The sequence below is a fragment of the Uranotaenia lowii genome, chromosome 2, assembly GCF_029784155.1.
Source record: "Uranotaenia lowii strain MFRU-FL chromosome 2, ASM2978415v1, whole genome shotgun sequence".
NCBI lineage: Eukaryota > Metazoa > Arthropoda > Insecta > Diptera > Culicidae > Uranotaenia > Uranotaenia lowii.
The window spans coordinates 350,110,784-350,134,739 of record NC_073692.1 but is presented as its reverse complement, the minus strand read 5'-3'; the positions used below and the strand labels follow the sequence as shown (position 1 = coordinate 350,134,739).

Genomic DNA, 23,956 nt, shown 5'->3' with positions numbered 1-23,956 from the left:
CCATCCTGACCCGGCAGTGACCTATGGATCCGGACCATGACTGTCCGGAACGGAATTCCTTTGGTTCTCCAGTGAGCGGTTAAAATATCAGCAGAATATGGATATCTTCGTATTCTTCAGTGCCCCAGCCTGGCGGGGCTCGTGATGGTGGGCGTACTTTATTTTTCTTTACTGTTTCTAATTTTTCAAATAATTTTTTTTAAAATAGTAAACTGTAGTGTACACAATAAAAAATTTCTAAAAGTACACGGAATCTAAAAACGAATGATCTTTTTTTTCTTGAGTGTGATTACGAAAAGATGAAATTTTAAACTCCTTTTGATGTAATATTAGTCTATTTTAAAAAATTGAATAGAAATAAACTGTTTTGATTTAATTTTACATTGCGTCATGCAAAAACCAACCGGTCAATTAAATTTATATCACAAACAGTATAAAATTATATCACAATTATACACAATTATACACAAAGTAAACAAGTCAGAAAATTATTCGAAAACGAGTCTTTCAAAGGCGTAGCTACAGCAGCACTTCTATAGAGACTGTCTAAGCAGTAAGTTTACCGGAAATGAAGAATGTGGTTGAAACTGATTAGTTTTCTTTCCATTTTTTGCAGTGGCTGATATCTGGACAGTGATTATCCGGAAACTTTTGGTGATGCTGACCGAAAAATCATGATGTTCCGGAACCATTCGAGGATACTGATGACGCTGATCTGTAAAAACATTTTCGTGCTGGGAATCATCGGATGCAACAACAATTCCAGCCTGACGCTTTCCGTGATGATTTTTATGTTCAGTTTTGGAAATAAATATTAATTAAAAATTAAACATGAAGACAAAAGACGAAACCAAAAACCTGAATTTAGCAAAAATATCAATATTTATGATAATAAATTTCAAAATTTACATCCCTGTGTATTTTCACACGACGGCTTTCGTGATCCGGTCTCGTGCATTGATTTCGATCTAAATTTACACGCATCAAAAATTACATCCTTGAAAAAAATACACCGTGATAGAATTTTACATCTAAATCGATGTTCCGTTTTCGTGCATCGTTTTCGATCTAAATTTACACGAATTTTTTTTGCTGTGTAGTTTTCTTCTCAAAAGACTCATAACATCTCAATATTTCATAAAAATTGCCAATATCCCGAGGAATATCTAAAGTTATACATCGCTGTGTTATTTTACATTACAATAAGCTGTTTTCTTTTCGTGCATCGTTTTCTGTCTAAATTTACACGCCTCAATATAACGATGATGTAAATTTAAATTTTAAACGATGTTCCGTTTTCGTGCATCGTTTTCAATCTAAAATTACATGAATTTTTCTTGCTGTGCAGGCCGACATTGACAAGGGGGCTTTCATCCAAATAGAAGCAGTCTCGAAATGAAAACTGCACTACTGCAAGACAACTTAGAATTTTTCAAGTCATGCCAAAGTTCCAAAACAATAAAAATATATAGTATCAATGTTCAATAGCAAAGCTTTTTTGCTAGATCTGGTAAGGATATATTCAGAGAACACTGTTTAACGACTTTTCTTCACTGAAGAATCTCCAGTAAAGATTTTCAGAACTCACCTTGAATCCCAGCTCTCCGGGATTCTCCGGCTCGAAATCGTACAGCGCCGTACAGTGGGGCTGGGTTGGCTTGCTTGGAGGCATTGGCGTCCTGGCGGGTGATCGCATCGGAGAGGGCAAGGGCGATGCTGCAGAGGAAAAATATATTCGAATTAGAATTTTTATTTTTTTGATTATTAAGAGTGTTGATTTTACTAAAATGTTTTTATTTAGTTCATTAATGTTTTTGTTATCTTTAGGTTTGGCTACTGTGGCTCTAGTTCTAAATGGACTAAAAGCTGAATCTAGTTTAGGGTTTATACCAAATGATGCAATTCTACTTTTTTTCTAAAATTTTCTATCAATTGTGACTAAACTAAATTAGCGTGTTGTGGTTCTGAATTGCTTCTACTAGGTTGCGTGATGTTCCTCCTTAAAGGGGCCACTCTAGGAGGAATGATTTGGTAATAAGGCATAATAATATAACTAATCCAAACTTAAACTTAACACAAACAGTAAAACGAGGGACCGAACGGAACAACAACGGACAAATCAACGTAAACGGAAACCCGAAAACGAGATTCGAATTCACTACAACTGGTAAGCTTTTGAGTTAGACGGGTCTTCTAGTAGAGGAACAGAATCGGTGTTTGGGTGAGCTTGTGTGGTTGTGTTAAGCGGGATGTAGTTGTTGATCAATAGATCAGCTCAGGAACTGGGGAGAGGATGCTGAAAATCACTAAACGGAACATGCGATACGGAAAAAAAGTTTCTGAGGTCAAAACATTGTTGTAAGTGAAAATTTTAAAGTTTTTTAAACAAAAACATAAAATACAAGTGCATTTGTGTTCTAACGGGTGGAATCCAACAACATTATCAGTTTATACTGGAACTATCAAGTAAGGAACGCTTGAAGAATTTAATTTTTTGATTTTTTTTTTAATTTAGAGTTTCAATGGTGACAACCAATAAGCTTTATGTACTATCAAATAAATCATGCGAAAATTTCGAATGAACATAAGTTGTTGGAATCGTGTGGCGTTTGACATATAATGACTGAAATAGTAATTTTGTGGATATTATTTTTCAATTTTATGATCATTTCATTACATTTCAGTATTAATTAAACTTTGTATTAAAAATGTTTATCGGTTTAAATAAAGTCAATAGACAGTTTAACTGGAATCTTCAAATCGGACATCGGACGGACCTGATGTTTACAGGCTTCATGTCTGGAAAAGGTTGTCGATCAGTTTAAGAATCAGATCTTAAGGCCTGAAGAAGGTCGTTATGCTTAGAGAAGGTTGTCAGGAAGTATTAAAGCCTTCAGGCCTGAAGAATGTCATCGGAACTGCAGCAGGTTATCTGGAATACAAAGGGTTATCAGGCCTGAATAAAGTGCTCAGGACTGAAGAAGGTCTTCATCGCTTTCAAGGTTATCAGGCCTATACAAAATTGGTCCACCCTTAAGAAAGTCTTCAGACTTATTGAATTTTACAGGCCTGGGAAATGTTTCTAGGCCTTGAAAAGTTCGTCCGGCCTGAAGAAGATCTTCATGCTTAGAGAAGGTTGTCAGCAAATATTAAAATCTTCAGGCTTAAAGAATGTCATCGAGACTGCAGCAGGTTGTCCAGATTACAAAGGGTTGTGTCGTTCAGTCTTCAGGACTAAAGAAGATCTTCAACGCTTTTAAGGTTATCCGGCCCAAAAAAAAAATTGGTCCACCCTTAAAAAAGTCGACAGAACTTACAGACCTGAAGTTTTCAGGCCTGGAAAATGTTTTCAAGCCTTAAAAGGTCGTCCGGTATGATAAAAATTCATGTCTTCAAAAGGTTGTCACAAAAAAAATGTTTCCAAGCCTAGGAATCAGATTTTAATGCCTGAAGCAGGTCGTCATGTATTAAAGAAGGTTGTCAGGAAGTATTGAATTCTTCAGGCCTGAAGAAGGTCGTCGGGAATGCAGCAGGTTGTCTGAACTACAGAGGGTTGTCAGTCCTCAGGACGCTTTCAAGGTAGTCAGGCCTAAAAAAATCGGTCCATCCTTAAGAAAGTCATCAGTCCTTACATACCTGGAGTTTACAGGTTAAAAAGGTCGTCCGACATGATGAAAGATTTCATGTCTTCGAAAAGTTATCAAAAAAAAATGTCAACCAGCCCTAGAATCAGATCTTAAGGCCTCAAGAAGGTCCTAAACCTAAAGATGGCTATCAGACTAGGAAAAAGACCACCTGGCCAATAAAAGGTCGTTGACTCTCAAGAAAATCATTACGCCAAAAGGTCGTTATTCTTGAAGAAAATAACTTGGCTATTAAGGATTTCAGGTCTGAAGAAGATCGTCTGCCTAGTAAGGATATCAGCACGAAGTAGGTCATGCAGGGCCGTAGGAAGAACCGACTCATGGGGGGGGTTTTGGTGACTGATTTTTATCTATGATTTTTTCCCAACAGTTCCCAAAATTGAAACAAATTATTTATGTTTGAATCTATATCATCATTTGTTTTCAAGTACTCATTATTAGTTTTCGAATCGTTACTTTAGCAAAGTGGTCCTTACCCTATAAGACGAGCTAAATTTTAATAATGAAACCCTTAGAATAAAATATGGAATTTGCTTCCAACGATGGTTAAAATTTTTGAATATGTTTAAGAGTTTGGTAGATTAGAGTCTGGTAGTTATTTTATTTAAGTATAAAATAAGTTCTTTTCAGAGTAGCTTTAAATTCCTCCAAAACAAAACTTATTCTATATTCAAATCAAACAAGCCCAATCTTTCAAACTCTTTTACAAGTTGCAAGTTTCTTACCACTGATGAAAATAAATAAAAATTTTCAAGAGACAGTAAGAAAAAAAAAATTGAATCACATTTGCTTGATGTAAATTTTAACTAAAATTATGATTTTATTTTGAAATTTGGCTTTAAAAACCGTGCTATGTTAATAATGTTCAACAATACACCGAAAATATAGGATTTTAGACAGATATTTTGGGTAAAGATCAGGTTCCTATTTCTTTAACAGCAATGATTTGTCACATAGAATCAATTCATTAATGAAAATCGTGTGGATGATTTTTTAAATATAATGTGGGATATTTTGCATAAAATAAAACTTAGAAAATTAACTCAACTTCTACTTTATATTTATGATCTTTTTCGATTAATGTTTTTCGGTGATCATTAGTAAAAAAAAAAGCAAGGAAAAGGATCATTATAAGTGCGGTGATCAAAATAAAAAATATGTACTTCATATTTGTGATTTTATGATGATTGAAAAACTCATTCACAAGCTTAATAATTTTCTGAATTTTAAACCTGAATTTTGAACCTGATTTCAAAAATTGAACTTTGAATCTGTTTCCAAATTTCTATACGATTTCTGAAATGTAAAAAAAAATACGTTTTCCGAATCTTATTTTCAGATCAGAATTTCATGAGCCAAGTTTAAGAGCCCTCATTCATGAATCGTTTATTTAGATTCTGTGGTGCTGGTTTAATCCTAATTCATTATTTCAATTATTTATTTTTAATCTGTTTTGTGAATCTTAATAAGAATGTGAATTTCAAATGATGAATCTGAATCTAAGTTTTCAATTTTGGATCGCTACTTAAGAGCTCTAAAATTTGTGTTAGAATAAAGTTTTAAAACTTCGAATTTGAATATAAAATATAACTCTTCTTTTTTTCATATTCTGAAAACTATTATCAAAACATTGAAAATGCATACGATTTTCGAAAAACATAAATCAAATTTGATACCATGCGAAATCAAATTTGAACCAGAATTTCAACAACTTTTCAACAGCTTTTCATTCCTAATTTCTTATGATTATTCGAACTGCAAATCAAGAATCCTAAACTTGATACAGAATCAGAAATACGAAAATCTGTATAAATTCAATTTTTCTCATGCAAGTATGGAACCAGAGCCTCCAAAATGGGTTTTATTTGAAATTTAATATGCAGACCTGAATTTCTGAGATCAGGTTGCTCGGTTTTAACCGGGTTGGCCTAGATAATTAATATTAAATTTGGGAAAAGTCCGGTTCGACTTGGTTGCTTGGATTTCATTGAAAAGTCCGGAATTTGTCTGGATTTATCCTCATTCTCATTCTTTAAACAAATAAAAAAAAACAAATTGTGTTTCAATTTTTTTTTATTTATGCGTCCAAAATTTTTGGAGCAAGTTTAAAAAAAAAGAATCATGAAAGGTTTTTTCAAGTTTTGTTCCATGATTTTTTATGAGTAATTCCTAGATTTTGACCAAAATTGCTCGGATATTTCTCGGATTTTGGTCGACAATTTTGAAATCCAATACTCGGATTTTGCAAGATTTTTATATAAAACAGCCCGGATTGGTCTGGTCCGGCTACGTGATGAAAAAATTCTGGCAATCTTATCCTATGAACAAGTGAGAAAAATTTGAGAAACTGTAGCTAAATTTTGAACTTGAGATGGGTTTTTGGGGTTTTGGCATTAGGTTTTAGTCTAGATTGTTACTCTTGAATAACTTAGCGCCATTATTATAATTTTATTATGAAATTAAAATTTTGAGTGTAGAGTATAATAGCTTGCTTGCATTTTTGGACCTTCATGGGGGGGGTTAAACCCCCAAACCCCCCCCCCCCCCCCCCCGTTCCTACGGCCATGGATCATAGTAGCTGAAGAAGGTCGCTTGGCCTCAAGAAAATCACCCAGCTTAAAGAAGGTTGCCAAGCTTGAGGAAGGTCGTCGAGGCTGAAGAAGGACTAATGAGGTTTGTCAATCTTAAGAAGTTCATCATTGCTGAAGAAGGGCGTCAAACCTAACGAAGTTTGTTATGTCTGGAAAAAAGGTCGTCAAATCTAGAGAATTTTGTTAAAACTGAAAAAAAAATTTATACGATCTGGATAGGATGCGAGAAAATAAGTATTGCTGAATGTTGTCAGGCCTCAACCATGTCGTCAAGCCTGACGGCTCACTTCACTTTTGACGACTTTGTTGAGGCCTGACAACATTCAGCAATACTTATTTTCTTGAATCCTATTCAGGTCTCACAATTTGTCTCCAGGTTTTACGAAGCTCTCTAAGTTGGACGACCTTTTTTTTCAGGCATAATAAACCAAACGTCAAACTTAAGGAAGTTTGTCATGCCTGAAAAAGGTCATCAAACTTAGAGGACTTCGTCAAACCTGGAGACAAAATGTGAGTCTCAACAAAGTTGTCAAGCCTGCAGTGTTCCAAGCTGAAAAAAAATCGAGCCACTAAAACTCTTCAAAAAAAAGGTTGCCAAACTGGAATATCACCAATTCTACTAGAGTACTAAAGCCAAATCAAAGTATTTTGGCTCGAACATGATCGTCTTGCCTAGGCAGTAGATCTATCGGCCTAGTAAGGTATATTATCCTGAAAAAGATCGTCAGGTCTACGTCCAGATTGAGGAAGGTAGTCAGCCTTTTATAAGATCTTCATGCTCTTCAAGGTCACCATGTCGTTGAAAGATGTTGGATTTCTTGAGGTCGTTACAACTTTAAAATTGTTCAGACTTTTGAAATCATCAAGCCTTCAAAGATCTTTAGAGAGATCGTCAAGCCTCTGAAATTTTGAAAGACGCTTTAAAATTGTGAGTTTTTCGAATGTCGTCTGGCCTACAGAGATTTCGAAATTTTGAAATCATAAGATCTCTCTGACAGTCTTTAAGCTTCAGCAGGTCGGCAGGTTTTTGAAGGTTATCAGATTACTAAACGAGACCAGGCCTATAAAAGTCGTCAAGATTCTGAAAACTATCACGTCCTTGAAGAGTGTCAGATCTCTTAAAATCTGAAGATAGAGAGGTATTTAAACATTTTTAGGTACCCAAAAGATAGGCTTGCTACCTTAAAAACTCGTCAGGTCTGTGAAGGTCGTCGGAACTGTTAAAACATCAGGACTCAAATAGACTTAAAGCTTCAGGCGACCGTCAGTCCTTTGAAAGTTATCAAGTTTCTGAATTTCGTCAGCCGTCCGAAGTGCCCAAAATCTCAACATATCATCAAATCTCAGAATGACGAAGGCAGGTTTCTGGAGATCGTCAAGCTTCTGGGAGTCATCAGGTCTCTGAAAAAAATAGGCTTCTTGAGGTTGTCAGATCTTTGAAGTCCGAACTCATGAAAATCGCCTAGTCTCTAAGTACTTCCAGACACCTAAAGATCGTTAGGCCTCTCAATTTTACAATGTTTTTGAAACATTTCAGGTTTCTGAAGGTCGTTAGAAATCCGAAGATCATCAGTCGATCTTCAAGACCATAAATCATTAGGAATTAGGTTTAGAAGGTCTTCATGCATTTGAAAGGCTTCCGAACATTTTCAGGACCCTGAATATCATCCGGTTCAAAAATGTACAGACTTATAAAGAGCACCAAGCTTCTGGAGATCTTATGCCTCCGAGAATCGCAAACCTTACAAAAACTGTCAGGTCTCTGAAGCACGTCAGGCTTCTCTCAGACGGTAGTAAAGCTTCTAAAAGTTGTGAAGCTTTCGTAAGTCATCTGATCTCAGGCAGAGGCCAGACTATCGAGGTCGTTAGATTTCTAAATTTGTTCATACTCATAAGGATTACCAGGCCTTTGAAGATCCTCAAACGTCTGAAGATCCTCAGCCCGTTAAAATTTGTCAGCTATTCACAGGCCTCTGAATGTCATTAGGACTCAAATTTCATGCTTCTATAGATTAACGACTTCAGGTCTCTGAACGTCATCAGGTTTCTGAAAAAAAACATCAAGCTACTGGAGATCTCCAAACCTCAGGAAGTCTTCAGGTATTATGAAGGTAGTCCAGATTCCGGAGTACGTAAGAAATCTGGAAGTCATTGGGTTTGTAAAAGTCATCAGGTTTCTGATCTTTATAGGCCAGGTCTTTGAAGGTAGTCAGGTATTAGTCCAGCACCTTGAGGTCGTTAGGAGCTTCAGTCTTCTGAAGGTTAATTCTCTGAAAGACTTCAGGCTTCTTTAGATCAACGTCCTCATGCCTCTGAACGTCAACAGGTTTCTGGAAAAACTTCAAGCTTCTGGAGAACTCCAAACCTCAGGAAGTCTTCAGGTTTTAGGAAAGTAGTCCAGATTCCGGAGCACGTGAGGGAAGTCTCAGATTTCTGACCTTTGAAGGCCAGGTCTGTGAAGGTAGTAAGGTTTCTGTTAGACCTTTAAGGATCTTCAGTCCACTTATGGTCCTCTGAAAATTTGTATATTTTGTCAAGGTCCTGCAGGTTATAAAGCTATAGAAGTTTGAAGTCCTTTTGAAGTTGGCATGCTCCAAACCATGCTTGCTAAGATTCTTCCTATGGAATATGAAAGTTATCTGGTTGTTGAAGTTTCATCTGGCACTGGCAGGCTTTTAAATGCCTTCAGGCCCCTGAAGAAGGTTGCAGATCATCAGAAATGGTGAAAGTCATTAGATCTCTAAAGTTTTTCATACTCATGAGGATTACCAGGCCGTTGAAGATCCTCAAACTTCAGTAGATCCTCAGCCCGTTGAAAATCGTAAGGTATTTTCAGGCCTCTGAATGCAAAAAGACATCACATCTCTGATAGACTTCAGGCTTCTAAAGATCAACGGCCTCAGGCTTCTGGACGACATCAGGTTTCTGAAAAAACATCAAGCTTCTGGAGAGCTTCAAATTTCAGGAAATCTTTAGGTCTTTAGAAAGTAGTCCAGATTCCGGAGCACGTGAGGAATCTGAAAGTCATTGGGTGTATGAAAGTCGTCAGGTTTCTGATTTTTAAAGGCCAGGTCAGTGAAGGTGGCCAGGTCTCTATCTAGCATCTTGAGGTAGTTAGCACTTTAAGAATCTTGAGTCTTCTGAAGGTCCTGTTCAAACTTGTGGAGTTTGTAAAGCTTCTATAGGTTATGAAGCCTACAAAAAATTTAAGTCATTTGATATTAGTCATGCTTCAAATCACGCCTAAATCCCTTAATGACAACAGTTCTCTGATGGTGTTCTAGACCTTAAAATCATTAGGTATAAGATTCCGAAGATCGTCATGCATTTGAAAGACTTCAGACCTAAGAACATTGTCAGAACCCTGGTTAAAAAATGTACAGACCAATAAAGAGCACATGGCTTCTGGAGATACAATGCCTCCGAAAAACGCAAACCCTACACAAACTGTGAGGTCTCTGCAGCATGTCAGACTTCTGAAAATATTAAGGTCTCAAACGGCAGTGAAGCTTCTGAAAGTTGTTAAGCTTCAATAAGTCTTCTGATCCCTGACAGACGTCAGACTATTTGAGGTCGTTAGATCTCTAAAATTTTTCATATTCATGAGAATTACCAGGTCTTTGGAGATCCTCAAACGTCTGAAGATCCTCAGCCCGTTTAAAATCGTCAGCTATTTTCAGGCCTCTGAATGTCTTTGGAACTGAAAAAGACATCAATTCTCTGAAACACTTCTGCCTTCTATAGATCAACGGCCTCAGGCCGCTGAACGTCATACGGTTTTTGAATATCAAGATTCTGGAGATCTTCAAACCTCAGGAAGTCTTCAGGTCTTGGGAAGGTAGTCAAGATTCCGGAGCACATGAGGAATCTGGAAGCCATCAGGCTTGTGAAAGTACTCAGATTTCTGACCTTGGAAGGCCAGATCTGTGAAGGTAGTCAGGTCTCTGTCCAGCATCTTGAGGCAGTTAAACCTTTTAAGGATCTTAAGTGTTCTGGAGGTTCTCTTAAAAAATTGTGGATTTTGTCAAGCTTCTGCATGTTATGAAGATAACAAAAGTTTTAAGCCCTTTGAAAGTTGTAATGTTCAAACCAAGCTTATGAAGATTTTACCACATGCATGCACATTCAGGCCTTGGAAAATTGTCGGGCCGTTGAATATCATCTGGTTCAAACATGTACAGACTAATAAAGAGCACCAAACTTCTGGAGATCTAACGCCTTCAAAAAACGCAAACCCTTCGAAAACTGGCAGGTCTCTGAAGCACGTCAGGCTACTTTCAGACGGTCGTAAAGCTTCTGAAGGTTGTTAAGCTTCAGTAAGTCATCTGATCTCTACAAGACGTCAGGATATTTGAGGTCTTTAGATCTAAAATATTCATGCTCATGAGGATTTCCAGGTCTTTGAAGATCCTCAACCCGTTAAAAATTGTCAGGTATTTTCAGTCCTCTGAACTTAAAAAAAAACATCAATTCTTTGAAAGACTTCAGGCTTCTAAAGATCAACGTTCTCAGGCCTCTGAACGTCATCAAGCTCCTGGAGATCTTCAAACCTTAGAGAGTCTTCAGATCTTAGGAAGGTAGTCCAGATTCCGGAGCACATGGGGAATCTGGATGTCAAGGTTGCCAGAACATCAAACATTGTAAAACTTCTGAACTTTTTCTAGGTTCCATAAATAGCAAGGACTCTGAATTTAATATAGCCAAATTTTATTCGAACTTAATAATTTTGCAAAAAGCGACACACCTAAATAAAAATAACTTTAAAAAATCATGGGTCAGGCTGATGCAAATTAACTGCTAGATTGGTAACTGAACGCAAATAAAAACATTCAAACAAACTCAATTCGATCCAATTAGTATGAGGTTAATCGAATGTTAACAAAAATTAAAAATAATCTTAAAACAGATTTGCTATTCACAAAACACACATAATTTAGAAAAAAAACGATTTAACAGATTATTTATATTTAATATATTTTTGATAAACGAAAAACAAATAGGCCAACAAGAACGAGGCTGTGAGTGATTAGGCAATGGTCCAATTGTTCAACAAAATAAAAGGTGGTAACGGTGATTCAAACTGAAAGTTTTAGTGTTTTGTTTGTTTTGGTTTTTATCCTTTAGTTTTTGACTTTCAAAAAGGATTGATTGATGATGATTACCATTGGTGGAACGCGCCTGCGCTTGACCGTTACCCAAAAGTTCCAGATGTGTCGGTTTATTGACCGGCGAATTGAGACGCGATGAACCGCCTGGGGCGAAAGAAGGGTAGCAGTAACAATAGTAGAAGTATAGTAGTAGTAATCAACAAGTAACATCATTTTCGTTTTTTTTTTTGTTTTGTTTTGTTATGTTTTGGTTTGTTTCGTAACGGGAAAACAGTTAAACGGATTGTTTGTTTCGGAAAAATAGCAGTAGCAGTACGGCTAATAAATGTTTGGAAGAAGGATAGATTAGTTTTTAGTTTTTGGAAATGGGGAGTAGCTCTTGAAGAAGTTCAAAAATAAAAACAAAATTTTGAACGAGAAAATATTCAGAAAAAATGTTTTTTTAAGAAAACACCTAAGATAGATAGTAGTAAAGAAGTTTAGAGAAAAACTATAAGAATTGAGAAAAGTTAGGAAACATTTGAGAAAAACTTTTTCTTACATCAATTTAGAACATTAAGTTGAAATACTTTAGAATTGAGGGTCAAATCAATGAAACTATTCTTTTAACTGGAACAAACGACAACAAAATAGGGAAAAGAATTTGCAGCTCAAAATAAATTGAATAAAACATAAAAAAAATGTAAAAATAAATCACTAAAGGATTTTCTTTTGTTGGGAGCTGTCTGGCTTAATGGAGTGATTTATGTATGATTTTATGAAAAACAAATTCCCATCACCGAGTGCGTTTTGATTTGGATAACAGGACAGGACAGGAGGGTGTCAATAGGGTGACCAGAGCTCATCGATTACTTACAAAGTGCGTTCCTGTATTTGACAAGTGGAAGGAGAATATTAATGGCTGAAAATTGTTGTTAAGTATCACGATACATTTTGTTCAATTTTTTTACAAAAATATCATTTTTATCACATCTTGTCTGTTATTTTCTACCACCTGGATAATTTATCAATTTTTTGAAGATTTTTTTATGATAAAGGTATTTGAATGAAATTTTTTTCAAACGTGCCATTATAAAGTTTCACTTGGTGATAATCATGCATTTTTTCAGATTTTTCATGCAAGCGCGTTACATGAATAAACAAGAAAGAGAGAATACGCCTTTTCAAAATCAAATCAATAACTGCACTTTTCCACTCGGATAAATTCGAACAATATTTCTCAACTTCCATTCCAACAAACGATTTTATTTCCCCCGAAAAACATCCCGAATAACGTTTGCTATCGCATTTTCCACCGACAAACTGCATTGATTTATATTAACGAGGAAAGTTCTTGTCCAGTCCAACAACCACCAGCAGTTGTTTCCGCAAAAAGCAACAGATATCGAACCACCTAACTACAGAGGAAAAAATACATACAAAAGTACATTACCGCCTACCGAAAAAAAAACCTTCACCGAGGAATCGAGTCGGATTCAAAGTCTTTCGGATTTGAGTGTTGTTTTTTTTTTTTGTCTTTCTTCAAATTATAAAAAATAGATAGAAAAAAGTCCCAGCACCAAACAACTAAAAGCTACGTCTTCCGATGAAAAAAAAAAATAACGTCCGAAAACTTGCAACCATTGTAGAGTTTAATTAACGGCGATCGTGTTCGGTAGCACCAAAACTGTGCTCTGGACTTTTCGGAAAGTTTTTAATCTCTTCCGGTTCTGCGAAAAGTTTTTTTCCTGTCATTGCAAGTTTTTATCCTTACGTATTCACTTGCTCTGGAATTATCACCGGACACGAATTGAGGATTGAAATAGCTGATGGGTACAATTGAGAATTCGGTTCAGACTTAACTTCTTTCTACTTCTAGAAGAGAAAATTGACAACAGTTTTATCGAAAATATTGAATCAATTATCATTTAAAATATGTATAAGTATATGCTACTTTTTTTAATTGACTCTTAATTCGTAAATCTCAACTCATGACTCTAAATTATCAACTCTCAATTCTCAACTCTCAATTCTCAACTCTCAATTCTCAACTCTCAATTCTCAACTCAGAACTCTCAACTCTCAACTCTCAACTCTCGACTCTCAACTCTCAACTCTCAACTCTCAACTCTCAACTCTCAACTCTCAGCTCTCAACTCTCAACTCTCAACTCTCAAATCATAATTCTCAACTCTTAGCTCGCAACTCTCGACGCTTAAATCTATTCTCTCTACTCTCAAATCTCAACTCTCGAATCTCGATTCTCGACTTTTGATTCTTGTCTTTCGACTCTCGACTCTCGACTCTAAACTTTCATCTATCATTTCTCAACTCGTAACTCTCAACTTTCAACTTTTATGTCTCGTCTCTTTATTCTTATCTTTCGACTCTCGACTCTCTACTTTCAACTATCAACTCTCAATATTTAATTCCATACTCGCAACTCCCAACTCTCAAATCTCAACTCTCAACTATCGATTCTCGACTCGTTACTCTTGAATTTCGATTCTCGGCTCTTAACTTGCAACCCTCAATTCTCAATTTCTCAATTATCAATTTTCAGTTCTCAATTCCAAAATCACTTCCTAACTCTCAAACTTCAAACCTCAAATCCCAACTCTTAATTTTCATTTCTCTACTCTCAACTTTCAACTCCTCACTCTCAACTCTCTTCTCCCAAATCTCAACTCTCAACTGTCGACTCTTAATTCTTGTGTTTCGACTCTCGACTCTCAACTCTCAACTTTCATCTATCAACTCACAAATCTCATCTCGCAACTCTCAACACTTCAATCTATACTCTCAACTCTCAAACCTCAACTCTTATGTCTCGTCTCTTGATTGTTGTCTTTCGACTCTCGACTCTCAACTTTCGGCTCCAGACTCGTGACTCTTCAATTTCGATTGTGGACTCTAAACTTTCAGCCCTAAATTCTCAATTTTCAGTTCCCAATTTCAAATTCATTTCTTAGATCTCAAACCTCAAACCTCGAATCTCAACCCACAACTCACAACTTTTAACTTTCAACTCTCAACTCTCAACTCTCGACTCTCAACTCTCAACTCTCAACTCTCAACTCTCAACTCTCATCTCTCAACTCTCAACTCTCAACTCTCAACTCTCGACTCTCAACTCTCATCTCTCAACTCTCAACTCTCAACTCTAAACTCTCAACTCTCAACTCTCAATTGTCAACTCTCAAATCTAAACCCTCAATTCTCGACTGTCGGCTCTCGACTCTCAACTCTCAAATCTCGACTCTCAACTCTCATCTATCAACTTCCAAATCTTAACTCTCAAATCTTTATTCACAGTTCTAAATTCTTGATTCTTGAATCTCGTTTTTCTAGTCCCAATTCTCTTTCTTACTCTTTCTTACACTAAAGAATTCCTTGTTCTTGTTGTCTCATTTTATGTTTTTTTTTCTTTACAAAATACTTTCGACATTATGACATTCAAATTTGACTTCCTGGCCTTCTGCCTTTCCGACTTATTGATTATAAAATTTCCTGAACTTCTGAATTCTGAATCCTAAATTTTTTGCCTTTTGCCTCTTTTGCGTTTTGCCTTTTTTTCCTTTTTTGCCTTTTCTGCCTTTTCTGCCTTTATTTGCCTTTTTTGCCTTTTTTGCCTTTTTTGCCTTTTTTGCCTTTTTTGCCTTTTTTGCCTTTTTTGCCTTTTTTGCCTTTTTTGCCTTTTTTGCCTTTTTTGTCTTTTTTGCCTTTTTTGCCTTTTTTGCCTTTTTTGCCTTTTTTGCCTTTTTTGCCTTTTTTGCCTTTTTTGCCTTTTTTGCCTTTTTTGCCTTTTTTGCCTTTTTTGCCTTTTTTGCCTTTTTTGCCTTTTTTGCCTTTTTTGCCTTTTTTGCCTTTTTTGCCTTTTTTGCCTTTTTTGCCTTTTTTGCCTTTTTTGCCTTTTTTGCCTTTTTTGCCTTTTTTGCCTTTTTTGCCTTTTTTGCCTTTTTTGCCTTTTTTGCCTTTTTTGCCTTTTTTGCCTTTTTTGCCTTTTTTGCCTTTTTTGCCTTTTTTGCCTTTTTTGCCTTTTTTGCCTTTTTTGCCTTTTTTGCCTTTTTTGCCTTTTTTGCCTTTTTTGCCTTTTTTGCCTTTTTTGCCTTTTTTGCCTTTTTTGCCTTTTTTGCCTTTTTTGCCTTTTTTGCCTTTTTTGTCTTTTTTGCCTTTTTTGCCTTTTTTGCCTTTTTTGCCTTTTTTGCCTTTTTTGTCTTTTTTGCCTTTTTTGCCTTTTTTGCCTTTTTTGCCTTTTTTGCCTTTTTTGTCTTTTTTGCCTTTTTTGCCTTTTTTGCCTTTTTTGCCTTTTTTGCCTTTTTTGCCTTTTTTGCCTTTTTTGCCTTTTTTGCCTTTTTTGCCTTTTTTGCCTTTTTTGCCTTTTTTGCCTTTTTTGCCTTTTTTGCCTTTTTTGCCTTTTTTGCCTTTTTTGCCTTTTTTGCCTTTTTTGCCTTTTTTGCCTTTTTTGCCTTTTTTGCCTTTTTTGCCTTTTTTGCCTTTTTTGTCTTTTTTGCCTTTTTTGCCTTTTTTGCCTTTTTTGCCTTTTTTGCCTTTTTTGCCTTTTTTGCCTTTTTTGCCTTTTTTGCCTTTTTTGCCTTTTTTGCCTTCTTTTGCCTTTTTTGCCTTTTTTGCCTTCTTTTGCCTCTTTTGCCTTTTTTGCCTCTTTTGAATATTTGCCTCTTTTGCCTCTTTTGCCTCTTTTGCCTCTTTTGCCTCTTTTGCGTTTTGCCTTTTGCCTTTTGCCTTTTGCCTATTGCCTTTTGCCTTTTGCCCTTTGCCTTTTACGCTTTTGCGCTTTTAGCCTTTTGCTTTTTGCCTCTTTTATCTATATCTTTGAAGTAGCATGCCTAGAAAATTATTTTAACTTTACATACAATTTCGAAATTCCAGATTTGTAATTTTTTGGTTATTTTTTAACGACTGATATTTTTTGGTTCTTGTATTCTAATTGGCATTTCAGTCTTTAGGAAACGAATTACAGAGTTTTACACTTTGTCCGACGTTCTCACGTTTTATACACGGGGAGTTTTTTTTTTTATTATCTGACAATTTGCGCCGGGGGCCTTATGTTTTTTTTCCAAAATTTCAGCACCATAAAAAACATGTATTTTTGCAGATTTCTAAGACTTTAATTTTTCGAGTAAAATAACGTTCAAGTTTTTTTTTTGAAAAAAAAAATTACCCTCTTTTCAAATGCCCATAACTTTGTCAAGTTCAACGTAGAATATAAAATAGCACATCAAAACGCATTAAAATTTTACCAGCTATCCAAATAAAATATTAATAAATAACTATATATTGAGACTCAGTATAAAATAAGGTAAATATGTTAAAAACAACGTCCAAAAGTACCGTCTGCACCACCATCATTTTTGAAACATATTTCATTTTATAATCCTATTAATTTCACAACTTTCATCAATATTTTATTCGGATAGCTGGTAAAATTTTAATGCGTTCTGATATGCTATTTTATATTCTACGTTGAAATTGACAAAGTTATGGGCATTTGAAAAGAGGGTATTTTTTTTTCAAAAAAAACTTAAAAGTTAACTAGCTCGAAAAATAAAAGTCTTAGAAATCTGCAAAAATACATGTTTTTTATGGTGCTGAAACGAACCAAATTTTAAATTTTGGAGAAAATCCGAAGACCCTCGGCGCAAACCCGTCAGATGATAAAAAAAACTTCACATCATATTCACAATTAATTTACAAGAAAGTGTCCAGACAAAATCAAACAGTTTTTATTCAATTACGACCTCTGCGAATGAAAAATTTGTTAAAATAGGTTTAAATCGGACAGGAATTCTCTTCACACAGTATACACTCAGGAACACATACAGTATAACGCAAATTATTCCGTGAAGAAGGCCAAGAGCAAAGGCCGAAACGTCGGGCAAATTGTAAAACTCTGTAATTTGCTCCTTAAAGACTGGAATGCCAATAAGAAAATAAAGATTTCTAATTTCGCATTGCAGAAGGCTGTTTTTGCATCTCGTTTACATATTTTGATTTTGGATTTGTGAAAAACTATTTCTTATTTTTTTATTAGAATTTGACATTGACGATTTTTGTACGTCAAAGTCTTAAAACTGAAATTTCATTCGTTTTTTACACTTCAGAATTCTGGCGTTAAATTCAAAACTAACATATGCAAAGTTTACAACAAAATGTTTGTGATTCCGAATCCAGAATTAAAAAAAAAAATATAATTTCAATTTCAAAATAATACATTAATTTTTAGAAATGAAAGTTTAGATTATTTTAAGAGCTTTATGTTAACAGCTCAAAACTTTTTTCTCATTTTCGAAAGGTAGATGAGACTAATTCTTCAGCTTCAAAAATAAAACAAAAAGCTATATTAATTTTAACTTTCTAATTTTAATATTCTAACACACATTTCGGTATTGTCTTTATCGTACTTTGTCGATAAATCCTTAGTTGTAACTTTAAGCTCTATTTAAACAAAAAAAAAAAGAATTAGCAATTATTTTGGATCTCGAAATATGAGAAGTCAAAGGCTCGATCCAACTTTTGGTTAAGTTTAGTTCATTCCACAAAACGATAGAAATATTATGGCGTCTGACAGTATCATTAATAACGCTTCAATATTATTGTCTTCGTTTGCAATCTTATTTTTATGCATCCTATTGCGTTCAAAAAAGGATAAAGTTGCCTGAAGCAGCGCATTCGCTTCCAACCTTGATCAGCAGCCATTTTTCCCTGGATTGATATTTATTCATGAAATTTTCAGAAAATCTTGTTCAACTATCCAACTAACATTCCATACCTTCTATACAAACATTCGACCAAGAAAGAATGAAATCGCCGGTTGAGCAATGAAGCTCTAATTTTTTTACTGGTCCCATTTTTACGCGTCAATCGAATTTATGAAACTCGCCAGAAACTAGATAACAATTTTACATCTTTTGACAAAATTTCAAGTATTTTCAATGGAAATTGTTGAAAATACAAAAAAAAAATTGTGAAGCAATCTCAAATTTCCCTTTTTTACAAGAATAACTTATCTTTTCTTCCAGTCATAGTAAGTCTTCAAATTTTGTGAAGTGTTAGTAGGGCAGTTGAACTAGATTTTGTGAAAATTTCATTAAAAAATGTCAATCCAGACAGAAATGGCAGCTGGTCAAAGTTGAAAGTGAGTGCGCGGCTTCACGCGATTTGAATCTCTTTTTCTAGGCAACTGTACATACTTACATACATAATTTTCGAAAAAGGCCTGAATTCAGAAATCCAGCAACTAAGTCAAAACAATAGATCAATAAAAGGTATTGAACTATATCACTGCCTTCAATAGTTTGAGACATTGATCGAAAATCACACAAAGCAACATGCAATTAATTTTATTAGAAGATGTTCAAATCAAATCAAACATTTAAACAAACACCATTTCAGCTTTTTTTAAATAAATAGGTAAAAAACCTTCTTATAAAACAAACATACAAAAATTAAGGCTCTTTCCAGTTTAGTTTTTTTAATGTGTTTTAGAATTTTTAGATATGAATAAGAAAAAAAGAGACGTAAAATAATGACAAACCTTTATTATCGTAAAACATTATTTTATATGATAAAAAAAAACAAGGAAGATAACAAAATAGAATTATTTGAGTTTCTGTTCATCAAATTCTTTGCATGTGAATTAATGTCTTTTTATTATTATTCAAAAATTCTTTAAAAATATTAGGCAGTTTGATGAATAAATAAATAACAATGTCAAAAATGATTTTGATGTCCAGGAAACTCTCTGGAGCCACATTTTTTAGCTGAACAATTATTATCTATCGTTCATTTTAAAACATGTTTAAATTACAAGAATTTTTCTTCAGCTAACCCTTTGATTGAGAATTTTTCACAATCGATTTTTTCAATTATTCAAAAAGCCTTTAAAATTCTATTGTGTTGTGTGTCTATTTGGTTGAATGATTCAACTGAATCAAAGCAATCGAAAGATTCATTTTAATTCAACCACGGTATACCGTGGTTGAATCAAAAAGAATCTTTCGATTGCTTTGATTCAGCCTTTAAAATGTTAGGCAGTTGAGATGCTTACAAAATAACGATTTAAAAAATCATTGGTTGAGACAAAAAAAAACTGAATAGGCAGTTATCTGAATATCCTCATGAGGTTCTCTGGAGCCACATCTTTAACTTAATTATTAAAAAAAATCAACGGATTAATCTTTTTTAAACTTTCCGAAAGGCTCTTAAATTCCAAAAACCATCACGACACACAAAAAAAACAAAATGCACAGGTTTTTTGGAAACTGAGCCTATTGAGATTAAAAGATATGCACAGTCAGTTCATTGAAATATCAACTACTCTCTGAAGCCACAAAAAGGCAGATCTTTGCTTCAGTATTAACAATCAACGCAGAAACAGAAGCTCCACGTTCGGCAACAACTTTGGCGAGACTGCCAGAGTTGTTGCTCCCCAATGCATCCGTGTGCCCTGATATCCGGATGCCCGAACACGATCGTTACTCTCCACAATGGTTGCTCGCTAGTCCTTGCGTCGACGACCTAGTTTTCGGAATCATATCGCGCGCCACCACATGAATTTGGAAAATGAGATATGTACAAAAGTAGTGGGTACGTTAGACAACAAAAGATGGAAAAGAAGGAAGAAACGAAAAAAAAAGAAAAAGTAAAATCAAACATAAATCACCTGACCAGGGATCGTTGTTGTTGTTGTAGTTGTTGTGGTGGTAATTGGTTGAAGGTGGGTTAGCGAATTTGGACCCGGACTTGCTAGTGTTGGTAGAAGTAGAGCTAGTAGAATTATTATACACATTGGATCGGCTGTTAAAGTTAAATTTGCCATTGGCTTGGTTTTTGCTGTTGTTGTTGTTATTGTAGGAGGTGGCAGCAGCTGGTGCTGGAGCCACAGAACTCGGTGGCTGATCCCACGCGTTTAGCCAACTGTCGACGGTGGACGTGGAGGATACGTGCTGGTTTTGCTGTGCGGCCACCGAACCATACGAGGGTGGTCTGAGAAAAGAATTCACACTGCCATTGGATCCAACACCACCCCCGCCACTGCCACCTCCTCCCCCAGACCCCGCTACATTACCGAAACCACCCACCCCACTGCCCACACTTTTCGTGGACAGAGACGAGAGACTCTGCTGGGAACCGTACAACTTATTTCGGTTGAAGTTACTACCGTTGCCGTTGTTGTTGTAACTGTTGCTGTAATTATTGTTGTTATAACTTTGTTGGTGGGAAGAGGACAAGTTTTGCTGGGAGCTGTACATGTGGTGTTGGTGGTGATGGGAATTTTTAGTTCTATTGGGATTAAGGAAATGTGGCCCACCATTGACGCCGTCCGAGGAGCCGAGCGTTTCGATGTTCAGATCCGCAAGCGTCTTCGGGACGAACTCGGACTTGGGCCGGTTGGCAGCTTCCTCGCGTCTGCAAAGAAAAGGGAATGGAGGAGAACATCGTTAGTCTAATGTTTAGGTGGTACGGTCAGATGAAAGAGAGATGCGAAAAGGTATGGGTTAAACACGAAAATATTTGAACACGGTTCATTTGATGGTTCTGTCAAAAATATCTTCAAGTAAGGTATAAATTTGTCGGCCATTTTTCACAAAACTTGAAAACAAATCTTCGTCGGATCCAATCGTCACTGGATCAAACATAACTTTCCTAAAATCAGTTGGGATATATAACTACTTATGTAGCATCATAAGAAATAATAAAATAGTAGACATCAATTAATTCATTACATGAATAATATGACGCGGAAATTACAAATTTACCATAAATTAAATCCACTAATCGTTCTTGCTTTATTAAAGTCTGTTTCACATAGAATCTGGTCGGATAAAATAGATAATTTGTCCGCAAAGAAATAACGTACAACAAAAGTAAAAATGTCATTTTGTAGGGTTTTTATTGCACATTAAGGAAAAAAAATACATAAAAATCATTCGTCGCTTGTCGGATGAATTTTCGATTTTTTTTTGTGATACCACCCATCATTTTCTGCACAGTACTGCTGGTAACCTCATTCGCCATCTTGTTCCACCACTTTTCCATTTGAGCGAGTTTTTTCATGGTTCTGCCACATTTCTTCAGTTTGCCCTTAACTATTGCCCAATATTTCTCGATGGGACGAAAATCCGGACATATTGGTTTGGTGGATTGATACTTTTTTCAACAAAATCGATCCTGTTCTCCTTATACCACTTAACGACACCCCGGCTGTAGTGGCATCTTGCTAGGTCCAGCCAGAACTTCACCGGACCTTTGTAGAACCGAATGAACAGCAAAACCCTCTTCTGGAGACATTTTTCTTTGTAAACATTTCCATTCCGTTCCATAACGTGCGTGGTTTGAAATCGAAGATTTGTGAGTGCTTCGTTGCTGCATCAGAGCTCGGCTACGACATCTACTCATTCACCGAAACCTGGCTCGATTCTTCAGTACCGTCTAGTCAGCCATACGGCTCTGATTATAATGTATTTTATTGCGACAGAAGTAGTGTCAATAGTCGTCGTAGCAGGGGTGGCGGAGTTCTTAAACAAGCTCAGCGCATCATTGGTTACTTTGACTAATACCAATTGCATAGAGGCTTTGTGGGTGAAAGTTTCTCATGCTCATAGCTCGTTTTTAATTGGTACGGCATATATTCCACCGGAAAAAAGTCAGAATGGATCAATTATCGATCTGCATGTAGATAGCTTATCTGAAGTAAGATTGCAACATCCTTCGTGCAGCGTTATTCTTCTCGGTGACTTCAACCAACTGCAATTGATGTGGATTCGTGGTGACAGTAACAATATGGTGATAGACTCTACTTCAGTATTAACATCGGCTAGTGCATCACTTTTGGATGGAATGCAACTGAATGGAATGAATCAAAGAAACTCTCTACGCAATTCTCAAAACCGAACGCTGGATGCCGTTGTTCCGATTGACATGTACCATCCTCCGTTCAATTTTGATATCTCTTTTCCAAACCCTATCGTTTTTGATGAGGCGTTCGATACTTCAGCTCGCAACTTCATTCGGGCAGATTTTGACACAATGAATCGAGTCCTTTCTGAAATCGATTGGACGGATTTCCTCAATTGTACGGACGTTGATATTTATGGCCGTGAGAGTTTTTGCTCAATTTTGGACGATGTTTTTAACAACTCGGTACCCTTGGTGCGACCTCCTCTTCCACCTCCCTGAAGTAACGGACTCCTAAAGCGGTTAAAACAGTTACGTTCTAAATTACTTAGAAAGTTCACTAGCTCCAGGTGCTCTTTCACTAAAATGAAAATTAACGCTGCTACAAGAAGATATCGCAGTTACAACCGTTTTTGCTATCGACGTTATGTTGCTCGTACGCAAAGGGAGCTTCGTCGCAATCCGAAAAAGTTCTGGAAATTCGTCAACTCAAAACGGAAGGAATCCGGCCTACCTGCGGTACTCCAACTAAATGACAGAATTGCCACGTCTCCTGCTGAAAAATGTAACCTCTTCGCGATGCACTTCTCCAGTGTTTTCTCTGATCTATCGCCAACTGCTGATCAAATTTTCGCAGCCGTCACATGGTTGCCCATAGATGTGCTGAATCTGGATGCTTTTTCTATAAGCGATGAAATGGTTCTTGAAGCCATCGGTAAACTGAAGTATACTACATCAGTCGGACAGGACGGAATTCCAGCGTGCGTTCTTAAGAAGTGTCGTACTCTTTTAGTAAAACCACTTATTCACATCTTTAACTGGTCCCTAGAACAGCAAAAATTTCCCGACCTCTGGAAAAGATCGTGTATAAGCCCAGTTTATAAAAAAGGTGATAAGCAAAATATTCCAACTACCGTGGTGTCACATCACTAGCTGCCTGTTCGAAGGTGTTAGAGAGGATCGTAAACGATGTTATTTTCTCAGCTTGTCGGAACTGGATCTCCGAAAATCAGCACGGAATTTTCCCTAAACGTTCGGTAACCTCGAATTTGACAGTTTTTACATCATTTTGCATATCACAAATGGATGGTGGAAAGCAAATTGATGCAATTTCTACTGGTATTTCGGCTGCATTCGATTCAGTGAATCACGATATTTTCCTGAAAAAATGCAACGTTTGGGATGTTCCGAACGACTATGTGCTTGGAAAAAAAATTTATCTTACGAATCGCCGTTTAGCTGTTAGAATAGGTTCTGCAGAATCTTCTGATTTTATTCCAAAGTCTGGGGTTCCACAAGGCAGCAACTTGGGCCCTCTGTTGTTTACAATGTTCTGCAATGACATTAATTTGCTTCTTATTGGCTGTGGAGCTCTCCTGTAAGCAGACGACCTAAAATATTTTTGGTCATAAACAGTTTAGCTGATTGTTACGAGTTACAAGGCTTCCTGGACATGGTTGTGAACTGTTGTGCTGATAATTTACTTGTTTGAAGCGTTGCTAAGTGTTGTAAGTCGGAGGAAACATCCATTCATATATGAATACAGCATACTGGGTGAGTCTCTGCAACGTGTGGATCAGATAAAGGATCTTGGAGTTTTATTGGACCGTCATATGACTTTCAAGCCCCATTACTCTGTGGTACTCGAGAAGGCCAACAGGATGCTAGGATTTATTATACGTCTGAGTACAGAATTCACTGATCCCGTCTGCCTGCG

At 36.1% G+C, this 23,956-nt stretch overlaps 1 protein-coding gene across 1 annotated transcript in view; it reads right to left on the bottom strand.

The window, feature by feature from the left end:
* Positions 1-1,513: 1,513 nt before the first annotated feature.
* The window catches only part of LOC129745646 (endophilin-A-like), an 89,534-nt gene continuing 67,091 nt past the window's right edge, over positions 1,514-23,956 (bottom strand). The window contains exons 3-5 of the mRNA XM_055738866.1: positions 20,654-20,751; positions 11,398-11,487; positions 1,514-1,716 (exon numbers count right to left, since the gene is read on the bottom strand). Of these exons, the coding sequence (XP_055594841.1) occupies positions 1,523-1,716; positions 11,398-11,487; positions 20,654-20,751 (382 nt within the window). The 3' untranslated portion in view covers positions 1,514-1,522. The remainder of the gene's footprint in view (positions 1,717-11,397; positions 11,488-20,653; positions 20,752-23,956) is intronic.